The 13,896-nt window shown below is 35.6% G+C and overlaps 1 protein-coding gene across 12 annotated transcripts in view; it reads left to right on the top strand.

Annotated features, from left to right (window-relative positions):
* The window catches only part of SCLT1 (sodium channel and clathrin linker 1), a 215,444-nt gene that overhangs the window by 103,019 nt on the left and 98,529 nt on the right, over positions 1 to 13,896 (top strand). For all 12 annotated transcript variants that reach the window (XM_063638194.1, XM_063638195.1, XM_063638193.1 and 9 more), the window contains one exon: positions 13,780 to 13,870. In XM_063638194.1, the coding sequence (XP_063494264.1) occupies positions 13,780 to 13,870 (91 nt within the window). The remainder of the gene's footprint in view (positions 1 to 13,779; positions 13,871 to 13,896) is intronic.

Below are 13,896 nucleotides of genomic sequence, written 5' to 3'. Positions count from 1 at the left end.
AGTGTCGCTTTCAAGTATGACAGATTCTGAATGATGGGCATATTGACATTACCAGAATTTAGGTTTTGAGATGCTCTATATAGCCATGCCAAGAATAACTAAATTAGAAGCTCCTTAAGCACTAGAGTTGTTTAAGTTTATACTTATACTGAAACATATTAGTTTCATTTGTTGTCTGATAGTGTGGTGCAAAAAAGTTAAAATCATGTGAACTTATAATTAAAGCTTCAATCATATTTCATTTTGAGAGTTTTTGGTGATACCTTGTCATAGTAGATAAAACTCTTCAGCCTATTTTCTTAAGAATCTTCATTCACCTGATCCTCCTCAAACCTCCAGTTATACAGAAAAGTAGTCATATTGTTGTTTCTCGCAGAAGAACTTTTCGTAACTTCCTTTTTGCCTTAGATCATTCTGTTTCTCAGAAAATTTATAATTTTCTAAACCTATCTAAAACTTGCCTTCTCCAGAAAGACTTCTCTCATTCATTCTACCAGATTTTTACTGTTTGATTCTTGTGAACCTACTCAGGATTTATTCATTTAAACTGAGATTTATACTGTTTTTCCAGAGGTGCTTTTTTTGTCTTATATATTTATTTATAATATATATCCAACTGAGTTATGATGATAATTATTTTCCAACTCTCATGTGCTCAGATTTTATTCCTGCCTTGTAAAGTCTTCGAAGGGAAAGATTGTCATTTATTATATCTTTTTAGGAATAACCAATGTTATCTTTAAAAAGGATGTACTATAAAGACTAAGTAGTGGCCGGGCACGGTGGCTCATGCCTGTAATCCCAGCACTTTGGGAGGCTGAGGCGGGAGGATCACCTGAGGTCGGGAGTTTGAGACCAGCCTGACCAACATGAAGAAACCCCATCTCTACTAAAAATACAAAATTAGCCGGACGTGGTGGCACATGCCTATAATCCCAGCTACTAGGGAAGCTGCGGCAGGAGAATCACTTGAACCTGGGAGGTGGAGGTTGCGGTGAGCCGAGATCGTGCCATTGCATTCCAGCCTGGGCAACAAGAGTGAAAATCTGTCTCAAACAAACAAACAAACAAAAAAGACTAAGTAAAGCATTTGCATGGGGTCCTTATTAACTTCTCATCAGAGTGGCATCATCAGAATATTTGTTAAAAATAATTTTAGCTGGCCAGGTGCAGTAGCTCATGCTTGTAATCTCAGCACTTTCAGAGGCCAAAGCGAGTGGATGACTTGAGGTCAGGAGTTTGAGACCAACCTGGCCAACATGGTGAAACCCTGTCTCTACTAAAAATACAAAAATTAGCCGGGCATTGTGATGGGAGCCTGTAATCCCAGCTACTCAGGAGACTGAGACAGGAGAATTGCTCGAACCCAGGAGGCAGAGGTTGCAGTGACCTGAGATTGTGCCATTGTACTCCAGCCTGGGCAACAGAGCAAGACTCCATCTCAAAATAATAATAATAATTTAGCCACTAAGGACTTATCTCATTAACAGACATAGATATTATCTTCATGTAAGGAGCCTATAATTTGTCCAATCAATTTATTTTATATTCATTGAGAACTTAAAAATGTACATCTGTGCTCTGAGGGTAGAAACAGTCTTTATAATAAGTTTATGTATAATGTGATAGCCTCAAAGTTGTTTTAATTTGACCCATTTCATCTCATGCACACTTGTAGCTTTGACAGTTTCTATGAGGATGAGATCTCATTAAATTTGTCTAGCTCAGGGTTCTCCTGGTTATCTCTACCCACATTGCTCAGAGGCACCTGAAAAGCAGTAGGCTCCAAACTAAGCTTATCATTATCTCTCAGATCTTTTCTCCATATTTGTGAATTGTACCATCCAATTCCTGATTCAGAAAACTAGGAGACATCATAAATTCTTTTCTGTCCCAACTCTACCTTATAAATGTTTCTCTGATATTTCACTTCATCACTTTCTCATCTGAGCTACGGTAGTAACCTCTAAATTAGCTTACTGCACTCATCTTCCTTTCTTATACTGTTATCAACGTGATCTTTCTAAAATATGTCTGATCATGTCACTCTCCTTTAATGGCTACTAAATACCTATAGGATATAATCCAAATTATTCAGCTTGACAAATTATTCATCTTGAGTCTCCTGTAGTACCAAACATGCCTTCTTCCTGTGTGCCTCAACTGTAGACTGCACATACATCTGTCATAGCATTTTTTTCTTTTTTTTCTTTTTTTGCGGGAGACCAGAGTTTTATGATTACTCAAATCAGTCTCCCCGAAAACTCAGGAATCAGAGTTTTTAAGGATAATTTGGCGGGTAGGGGGCCAGTGAGTCAGGAGTGCTGATTGGTTGGCTCGAGGATGAAATCATAGGGACTCGAAGCTGTCCTCTTTATGGACTCGAAGCTGTCCTCTTATGCAGGATCTGTTCCTGGGTAGGGGCCACAGAAACGGTTGGCAGGTCCAGGTGGGGCCATCCGGTTGTCAGAAATGCAAAAACCTGGAAAGACATCCTTTTTTTTTTTTTTTTGAGACAGAATCTCGCTCTGTCGCCCAGGCTGGAGTGCAGTGGCGCAATCTCGGCTCACTGCAAGCTCCGCCTCCCGGGTTCATGCCATTCTCCTGCCTCAGCCTCTCCGAGTAGCTGGGACTACAGGCGCCCGCCACCACGCCCGGCTAATTTTTTGTATTTTTTTAGTAGAGACGGGGTTTCACCGTGATCTCGATCTCCTGACCTCCTGATCCGCCGGCCTCGGCCTCCCAAAGTGCTGGGATTACAAGCGTGAGCCACCGCACCCGGCCGGAAAGACATCTTAAAACGACAACCTTAGGTTCACAATAGTAATGTTATCTTCAAGAGTAATTGGGGAAGTTGCAAATCTTACGACCTCCAGACTAAATGGCTGGTAATATTTAGAATTCCAGCCCCTCTCATCCTAACTTGGTGGCTAGTGGCCTTTCATTATTTTACAAGAACAGTCTAGCTTTCGGGAAGGGCTATTTAAACTATAAACTAAATTCCTTCCGAAGGCTAGTTCAGCCTATGCCCAGGAATGGACAAAGAGAGTTTGGAGGTTAGAAGCAAGATGCAGTTGGTTAGATCTGATATCTTACCATGTCACAGCATTTTTAACACTTTATTAAGTGGTTACAAATCCATCTCTCTACCCTAGTCTTTGAGCCCCTGGAAGGCATGGATTATGATTTGGTGATGTTTATCTTGCCATCATCTAGCGCAGTACTAGACATATGGCAGGTGCTCAAAAAAATACTTTTTGAGTGAGTGAGTCAGTTAATTAAATAATTAAATTGCACTTTATTGGAGAGACAAGGCTAATTTATTCATGTGGATTTTCTATTTGTGTCCTTTGCTCTTTGACCTCCCAGGGCACAATTATTTTCTTGAACTGTCATTATTTTAAAAAATTATATTTTTTCTCCTTCAGCTACACAGAAATGTGTGACCACTTAGAAGTTTGATTTCCAAAACAGCACACCTGGAAAAACAATCATTTTAATATAATTAATAGAAGCTTTGCGCAATGAATTAAAAAGATTTTTAGTGTTTCTCATTATAGATCCAGACTTTAAGCTGTATTGACTTTTAAATCTGTTTTTATTACCAATAATCTCAAAGTTTGACTGGGTGCTAGAGGCTTAAATATTTTTTATGTTTAGTGCTCTCTCTACATTTAAATATGAAATAAAATCCAGGACATCTTTAAAATATACTAGCAAAATTACTTATATATAAGTGGTTTCATTGAAGAGCATTAGAGCTGATGTGATAGGAATGTAATTCTTAGTATTGCTCTATCATATTAAATCTGAAAAGGTAAATTATATAAATCACAGTTTGTATATATTCATTGTGTTCATTTTTAATCTTTTTTACAAATGCATATTTTTTCTTTACAAATGTGTGTGCTGATAATTTTTATATACTATCTTATTTTTTAAAAGACATGTACTTTTGCTAGGTAATAGTTTTATTTTAGCTAACAGATTTTTCTCAGATGTTTCATGTTCTAATTTAAATAATATTGTGTCTTCTATTATAAAAATGCTATGGAAATCTGGAATTCATGGATCACTAGTTTTGATTCATAGTGTATCTTGGAAACAATCCCATGTGAGAAATGGCCCTGAGCAGATGTGCTTAGTCATAGAATTGCCAGACAGTTCCTTATGTGTTGGCAGCTAGTTTTCTGAGCATGGAAAACAGGTTTTAAGATAAGAAATAGGGCTTTGCTGTCAGTTTTCTGTTTCTTCACACTGTTTTACTTTAATGTTATTTAAAGGGATTACTGTCACCTTTATTCAATGATGTTTATATTTTTTTTCTCTCAATCTTTAAGAGACAGTAAGAAGATTATTAAACTTCCAGAACACACTGGTCAAGAGTGGAACCTTAGCCACAGTTAATTAATATTAACATTTCTTGTTTGGGAGTCTGGCAAGAATAAAACAGATACATAACATCATTGTTCAGAACTTTTGCCTCTAAGAGTAGATGACTGTTTTCTGTCAAAATATATTTTAATTGATGTTTATAACTTGCTTTTGCAAATACACTACATTTGTACACCTGTCTTTAAAAATGTGGTTCTGTGTGGTATGAAATTTAAAAAGCATAGGCTTTGAAGTCAGCCCTAGTTTTTTATTCTGGCTTTGCCATTGTCTTAATCCATTGGGACTGCTATAACAAAATGCCACATACTGAATAGCTCATAAACAACAGAAATGTATTTATTACAGTCTGGAGGCTGGGAAGTTCAAAGTTAAGAAAATGGCAGATTCGGGGTTTGGTGAGGGGCTATTTCCTGATTATACATGCCACCTTCTCTCTTTGTCTTCACGCAGTAAAAGGGACAAACAAGCCTCTCTTGGGCCTCTCTTATGGGGGCACTAATCCCATTTTCGAGGGCACTGCTATCATGACCTAATCACCTCCCAAAAGGCCCCACCTCGTAATATCATTACATTGAGAGTTATATGAAGGTTGTATTTATATGAGATTTCAACATATGAATTTTGCAGGGACACAGATACTCAGACTGAAACAGCCATTTACTGGTGATTGACTTGGGTAGGTTGTTTAACTGCATGGACTTCAGTTTCCTCATTGCTATAATGAAAATGAAATTACCTTCCTTGCAGTGTTGCAATGTAATATAACTTACTGTCTTTGCCCACCTCCCTTCTACTTTAGTATCCAACCTCTGTAGGTAGGATATACAGTACTTACAAATTACCTGCTAGTAGATTTGGGAGTTATTATTAACATTGTAATAAGTAGTGGATTATTTACCTCCCAGACCTGGGAAATCTGCCTTTTGTTGTTGCTGCTGTAATTTCTAGGACCAGAGTAACCATTTCTTTCTTTCTCCTCTTTCTATTATATTGTACCCCCATTTCTTGCCAACTGTACAATCCCAAATTCTTTCTATTCCCTCCTGTATGTTTCAGTTATATTCTTATATTCTTTTTGTTTTGAAATCTTAGTTTCTCTTTTGCATGGTTCTTTTAAGACCTCAGATGCATAGATCTCCCTGATGACTCCTCAGATACTTTCTTCTTCCTATTCTTTGATGTGGCTTGGAAGAATCTGTATTTATTATAGTCACTCTTTGGAATTTTCTTCAGTTTGGATTCAGCCCCCCCTCCCCGCCCATCTATTCTTCTCCTCAAGAATTACTGGTACCTTTTATGACTTAAAAATGCCTCCCTCATTCTCCTTGGTTGTTGATTTTCCTTAACTGATGATTTTTTTCTACCTTTCTTGAACATTTCTTTACCAGGACTTTTGTGTTTATGCAATGATTTCTTCTCTGACTTTTGTTGCTTGTTTTTTTTTGTTTTGTTTTGTTTTGTTTTTTGCTTCTTTTGCTTCCCCTATTTCCTTATCCTATGTTTGAAAAGTATACATTTCTTAGATTTCTAACCATGTGACTCAGTTTTTCTCCTTCATAGATGATCATATCTACCCTACCCAATTTAAACTTTCAGCCCTAATGTTTCTCAAGTATACACCTCTGACCTTGATCACTTTGTTGAGTTCCATAATTGAATTGCTAGGTCAGTGGTTTTCAAACTTTTTGTTTTTTGACAGTAAACTCCTTTTTTTAAAAAAGAAATCTTATACATGGAACCTCAGAATTTAAACTTATAAAAGTAGAATGGCTATGATTGAAGGAGTAGAGGGCCTCTCTATCTTACTAGCTAATGCCATCACCAATCCTCAGAATTTTTGCTTGCTTGCTCTCTTTTGCTTCATCTCTACATGTGCTCTTGTTGGCTCTATGTGCAGATGATCACAAATCCAGTCATCATCCATATCACCTCTACCCCACCGTGTCTTGTTTGCAGTACCCTTTTCTCTGGTCTACCTGCTTTCACTCTTATTCCACTGCAATTCATTCTCCACACAATATATCACATCATTTACCTGCTTCAGACCCTCCAGTGGATTTTCATTGCAATTGGAACACATTCCAAAATTCCTAGTATGTTCAGAAGGCCCTTATGTGATCTGACCTCTACCTTCCTCTCTGACTTTATCTTACACTTTTTTCTCTGTGATACATTCCAGCTTAATTGTCATTTCTTTGTTTTTCTCATATTCTTTCATTTATTCTTAATTATCTTTGCCTGTAATTCTCCTACCCTAAATTTTCTTCAGTTTGCCTCATCATCCTTTAGGTCATAGCTCAGGTATTTCTACCATAGATGTCCCTGATGACCCATGTCTTTCCTATTTCCCCGTATCATCTTCTTTGTAACATTGTCACTTTCTTTAATTACCTGATTTATTGAAATACTTATTGCCTGTCTCCCTCCATTACAATATGAACTTTATGAGATAGGGGCTTTATCTTCCTTGTTTACCACTGCATCACCAGTGCTGATGACGGTGCTTCGTATGGTGCATGTAGGTGCGCAACAGACAGTGCTTGGTATAGTACATGTAGGTGCTCAGTAAAATAACTCTAGGACTCCTGAAATAGAGATAAAACAAACAAAAAACTGATGAGCCACCAGCACTTAAAACTCAGCATGTCCAAATTATATTCACAGTGCCGGGCATGTTATAAGCATTCAATAAATATTTGTTCAAAGAATGAATGCGTGGAATCCCTTAAATTCTCTTTGTAAAATTTGCACCATCTATCTCAGTATTGTCATCACTCTGGTTTAGACTTTTCCTCCCTCTTGCTCATTTATTATAACATATTGGTTACAGAGAGAGACAGAACTATCATTCTAGTCTATTCTTTTTCACAAATGTCAGGTTTAAATTTCTAAAGTGCAGCCCTGGGCTGCGATACCATTATTGGTACAGTTCCGCATTTGCCTTTAAATTGATACAGATAACTTAACTGTCAATTAAGGTCATTGACATTGTAGTCCCCATGGCCTTTACAGTCTTATTTCTCATCTTCCCTAAATAAGCCCTACACTTACCTACCTTTATGCTTGTGCTTATCTTGTTTCTTCCTAAAGCTTTCTCTGTCTCTTCTTGTGAGATATATAATTCCTCTGCCAATTCTTGCTTTAAATAATTCTCACTTCAATATTCTCCCAGCTAAATGTAAATGTGCTGCATACTCAGAATCATAATGTTTTATTTTAATCTTTTGTGTTGCTTAACATATGCTTGCTTTGTGGCCCTCCTCAAGATTACTATAGCACTATAATTACATTATTGAACTGAAAGTTTAAATTGGGTAGGGTAGATATGATCATCTATGAAGGAGAAAAATCCTTCTTGTGTTTTGTACCACACTACTGCAGCACCTCAAACATTGCCGGCATGAAGTAAACATGTTTTAAGCATGTCTGTTGCATAAGAGATTTGAATAGTCTGATCAATAATAGAGTATGAATTAATATTTTCTGCACTTTGTCAGTGTTACCCAAAGTTACATGACTCTAAGACTATACTTGTAATCATCGTTTACAAAAGAGTAAATTGTCAATTCTGTAGGTATTTTGTAATCTAAGACAGTGAATATACATCAGAATCCCCTGTAGAGACTCTGAAAAACAGAGATGACCAAGTACTGCCTGCAGACGTCCTGAATGAATAAGTCTCAGATTGAGCCTATCTATATATGATGTGAAAAAGCCTATGCATATTAGTTGCAAAAAGCTCACTTTCATACACACAAAGTATGGACACTACTACTAGTATCATAGAATATTATATCTAACATAGAAATTAGAATTTTGAATTACCTAAAACTATGTATAATTTTGAATTAACTTTGTCTATAAATAATACACAAATAACGTAAAAACTGAAGAGCCACTGTTTTGGAAAGTTTTGATAGCTCAGTGTATGGATTATAATATCCACTGCTTTTAGAATTTCTTCAGAACCGTTCTGTCTTGAATAGGTTTCGCTATTAGACTGCCAGTAAAGATTGGGAAGAGGAAAAAATTTGAAATAAAACTTTTCCAGTTTTGGTACTTACTCGGTTTCCTAAAAGCAGTAGTGATTTTAAAAGTTTAAAACTTTGTCTAAAATTATGTTTCAGGATTTTCTAAAGTTTTTAAATGTAAATGATTGGCTTTATTATACTGGGTAATTACAAAAGTCCTTAGTAAATTACCTAACGTATGCATTTTTTTATTTTAAAGAGGAAAAAATTAAGAATATCAAATCAGCAAAAACTAGCTTTTATATCTCAGAATCTTACCATTTTTCACTGTATGCAAAAAAGGCATTATAAACATTTCTAGGATTCTCTTTGTATGAGAGTGCAGGAAGAAACAGATAAAAATTTGTCTTAAAATAGATTCATTTTACTTGATGTTAAGTCTCAAAAAAGTGTATTGATAATTAAAGCATTTTAATTTCCATCCAAATTGATGGTGTAATTTAAATCTAGTATTATATCCTATCCTTTATGTTATACTTGATTAAATTTTGCTTAACAAAGTTTTATTTTTAAAAAGTTGTCGGCTGGGTGCGGTGGCTCATGCCTGTAATCCCAGCACTCTGTGAGGCTGAGGCAGGCGGACCACGAAGTCAGCAGATTGAGACCATCCTGGCTAACACAGTGAAACCCTGTCTCTACTGAAAAATACAAAAAATTAGCCAGGCGTGGTGGCGGGTGCCTGTAGTCCCAGCTACTCGGGAGGCTGAGGCAAGAGAATGGCCTGAACCCGGGAGGCGGAGCTTGCAGTGAACCGAGATTGTGCCACTGCACTCCAGCCTGGGCAACAGAGCGAGACTCCGTCACAAAAAAAAAAAAAAAAAAAAAGAAAATTGTCATTCAAATCTGTTTAATATCATAAGAAATGAAAAAATACATTAATGAAAAATCCCAGGAATATAAAGTGGATTAACAAGCATACCTGAAAATAAAGTAATGTACTTTTTAGAATACTTATTTGAAGCAAAAATAAAATCCTTTGGTAGTTATGACATCAAGATTGTTAATAGTTAACTAGTTGTGTTTTTTTAAATCAAAATTTTTTTGTTACACTGTTCTTGACTTTTATAAAATTACATACACAGGCAGACATATCTAAAACATTTGCATGTAAATAGTATAAACATAATTATTGAGTTTCTCCATAAAATAATATTAGAATTATTTTTGTTAGTTCCTTCAAAAATTTTAAAAGCTTGAATATTTAAAAGAACTCACAAGACTGCACAGAGCATACTTACAGAAGGCATTTATTTAAAGGCCAAAGGATATTGTGCAGCCAGAAAAAGAACACAGGCAAGCATCTAGCGTCCAGGACACATTCAGGATAGGCGCCCTAGGGCCTTTATTTATACACAGACATGCTTTGTCTCCACATTGAGCCACCAAGATCTGTGCAATGAATCTTGGCTTCAGGAGAGCTCCAGGCAGGAGTTCCCATCAGGGTCATTTTTTTTGCCACACTGATCACATAGCCTAGCCTGGCTATGTAGTTATACCCGGTGAAAATTATCAGTAAACAAATCAACTTGCAGGCTGCAAGGAGAGATTCATACTTTAAACAGCACATCATAAATCCCACTGTTCATATACTGGCTAAGAGTCAAAGCTAGACATTCAGGCATCCCCAGAGCTTTCCCAGTCCAGCTGTAAATTAATACTTTACTACACAGTTCCTGACAATTTAATCTAATAAAAGGCAAAATGATGATGGTAGCTGCATTGTATAAACTACAGTAAAATTTAGAAAATGCTTTAATATGTATTAACTTATTTGAACTTTATAAATTCTGTGAGCTATATGGGAAAAATTGTTTTTATCTCCATTTTATAGATACTAAGACTCAGAGAGGTTAAGTGATTGGCCCAGTTCACATACCTTTTGTGTTGGTAGAGTCAGTTCTAGAAGACAGGCCTTCTGCCTTTTATTTTAGAATTTTTTTTCAACATTTCATGCCAAAAATAGATATAAAGAACTATTTACTTATTTTCTAACTGTTCTATGGAACAATGTGGGAATAAACAAATATATTTAAAACTACTACTTATTTCCTCCCCCAAAAAAATAGTATTTGTGTTTTAGTGAATATAATATGAATGTTTTCAGAATTTTTTTTATAATGACTTCCAAATTAAGTCTAAGTCCAGTGCCTATTTTTTTTTTCTTTTTACTTATGTAGCAGGAGATTTCGTTTCAAAGGAATATGAGATAATATGTATTTGGAATAATTGTTCATAAAATTATTTTTCTAGAATTTTTCACACATGAATATTAAATTGGGTGTGTAAGATCTAGGTAAAATATCAAGATATAGTTGTAACATTCTCTCTCTCTTTCTCTCTCTCCCTCTCTCTCCCTCTCCCTCTCTTTCTCTCTCCCTCTCCCCCTCCCTCTCCCTCTCCCTCCCACTACTCCTCCCCCTCCCCCTCCCCCTCTCCCCACCTTTTCCTTTTGCCCTCTCATTCATTTATGATTGATTTATTTGTCTTCTATGCCCCAGGTACTGTGCTATCTCCTGAAGGTTTAAAAATTAATAAGATGTGATCCTTGCTTTTAATTATCTTACATTGCATATTTTTTATGAACTCACAGTTCCACAAAGGAGAATCTCTATAGTATTGATTACAATACAGTGTGGTCAGTTAATAATGTATAAAGTATTATAAGTATTGAGATATGGGGTTTTTGCCAAGGAGAAGTTAGCAAAGACTTGAAGATGGGGAGACTTTTGATCTAGGTCAAAATTAAGGAATTGGTTAGAAAAAGAAGGAGAAGACTAGTCCAACCAAACGTGTGAAAAAAGAAACAAGGATGTATTTAGGAAACAGTGAGTGAGTATTTTATTATACTTGGAATATAAATTACATGGGGGTAATTGGCAAGAGATGAGACTGTTTGAGGCTAGATGTTGACTGGCGTTATATGCCATGTAGAGGAGTGTAGACTTTATGCCAAAAAGTGTGGAATCCAGGAATCATTGTTGAATAGGAGTTTTTATTACTAGATAACTTTTTTAACGGATAAGATACATTATAAAGAATGAACGAAAGAGGAGACCATCAGTGAAGAGATGAGTTTGGAATCTATTGGAATAGTCTTATGAGTGATAATGAAGCTAAAGTTTGGGCCAAAGAATGAAAAAGGAATACACAATTGAAAGACAACTTAGAAATAGACTCAGGCCAATTAGATTAAAATAAGGAAAGAATCTAATCATAGAATTTTGGTCTTGGCAAATTGCCTAATCCACCTCTGTTGTTGGACATGAGGTCTTTGAGACGTGCAGCATGGTCAAGTGAATTGCATTAAGACATATTACTAGTTAGTGACAGAATTGGGTCCCTGCCTCTAGTGTTCTCCACATTGTACCTTGCTTCCTGTGTCTCCAACAGGTTTTTTTTTTTCCTTGATCATGCTATGACCTTATCTTGCCTACAGTTTACAGGACACTCTAATATACATTATCTATTTTTACTTGTTCAGCAATCCCATGAAACAAGTAGAACAAGCAGTTATTTTTTCCTTTCTGAAAGTAAGAAAACCAAATCAGTGTGGTTGCTATGCTTATTCAGAGTTTTCTCAGTTATATCCTTACTACTTAAATATATTATTCCTTAAGATTTTCCTTTAAAAATGTATAGGATTTTATAACTAGTAGAATCATTTGTTGATTTAGATTGTAGATATACTCCTGAAACTATCTCTCAGCCTGACGTAGATTTTACATGAATAAGGTGGTTTTTGTTTTGTCCTTTAGCGAATCATTTTGCAAATGAAAAAAATCTATTTCTGTTTGATTTTTTTTTTATTTGAGACGGAGTCTTGCTCTGTCACCAGGCTGGAGTGCAGTGGTGCGATCTCGGCTCACTGCAACCTCTGCCTCCCAGGTTCAAGCGATTCTCCTGCCTCAGCCTCCCAAGTTGCTGGGACTACAGGCACGCACGCCATCACACCCACCTAATTTTTGTATTTTTAGTAGACATGGGGCTTCACCATGTTGGCCGGGATGGTCTCGATCTCTTAACCTTGTGATCCTCCCACCTCAGCCTCCCAAAGTGCTGGGATTACAGACATGAGCCACCGCACCCTGTTTGATTTTTTTTATAATCTTGGTTAATTTAAAGCAAAACATTTTCTTAAATGCCTCATCGTATAAAATATTATTAGGACCATGTAAGGGTAGGCAGTCTGTCATAGGGGACTCGTTGAATACTAGTTTTATTACTTATTGTGAATCCTCAGGCATAGTAGTAAACCTCTGTCAACCTTGCTCTCCTCTACTTCAGTTTGATATAATAGTAGTCTTAATTCACAGTTATTATTGAGTGTCAAGTGAGATGACTGCAAAGCATTTACAACAGTCCCTGGCACTAATAACTACCTGAGATATTATCAGCTATTATTGGATTTGTATTTTCTATTGTAGGAAATTTATAACTATATAAGTAATGCAGCTTTAAAGGCAAAGAGTCAAAAGGAAATGAATTAACATTTACTTGTGAATTTTGCTTCAAATAATTTCTGTAAGTTTTATAGCACAAATATGATTTACATTTAGATACATACATAAAATGTAATTAAGAAATAGGGAACAGTTCCTACACTAAAGTATTTTTCTTTTTAAAAATGTGTGTTCTTTAGATAATCAAAGGGTTTTATACTCACTTACTGCTTAATTATGATGATATTAAAAATCATTTTTTCTGTTTAAGAAAGTCTTATTGTTCTAAAATCTTTTCCTATGAGGAGTCAAGAAGATATTGAAACTTACTTGATTCTGTTAGAATGTTCAAAAAATTTGTCTTTTTCATTCATTGCCAATACAGTCTCTGAAGAAAATAAACATTGTATTATGGTGGAACAAATGTTTTAATTTATGTTAAGTGTTTACATAATACAAACTTTTGGTGTCTATGGAATGATCAAGGTATTGAAGTTTAAGTTCATTTTCATAGAAAGTCCAATCAGCAGTATATCTCCATCTCCATCTATAAAGATATTATAGACATAAGTATATTCTTCTTAGTGCACTGGAGCTCTTGTTAGGTAATGTATCAAGATGATAAAGTGCTTTTTCAAGAAATTTATTGAATTACTTTGGTATATAATATAATTTACCCAAATACAGCATTCATGACCTCCACTTCATACCCTTCACCATTCAGCTATATTTTTTCCTCTTTAATCGCTTCTACATGCATTTCATTAGTAATAAATGAATCTTCCAAAATTTATTCCATGGATCCATTTTAGATAAGAGTTAGAATTGATTTTACCAAATGTAGATTTCTATTCTAATTTTTTATTCTTAGTGGTCTATGAAAACAGTATTTATTATTTTACTTTATTTTTTAGGCAAGCCAAATTAGAGCTGAGAGTTGCTGTAGCAAAAGTGGAAGAGTTAACTAATGTGACTGAAGATCTGCAGGGACAGATGAAAAAGAAGGTATTTTCTGTTTCTAAGACAAATGG

The sequence above is a fragment of the Symphalangus syndactylus genome, chromosome 4, assembly GCF_028878055.3.
Source record: "Symphalangus syndactylus isolate Jambi chromosome 4, NHGRI_mSymSyn1-v2.1_pri, whole genome shotgun sequence".
Lineage (NCBI taxonomy): Eukaryota > Metazoa > Chordata > Mammalia > Primates > Hylobatidae > Symphalangus > Symphalangus syndactylus.
The sequence above is the reverse complement of the archived record's forward strand: the minus strand, read 5'-3'. Positions and strand labels throughout refer to the sequence as shown.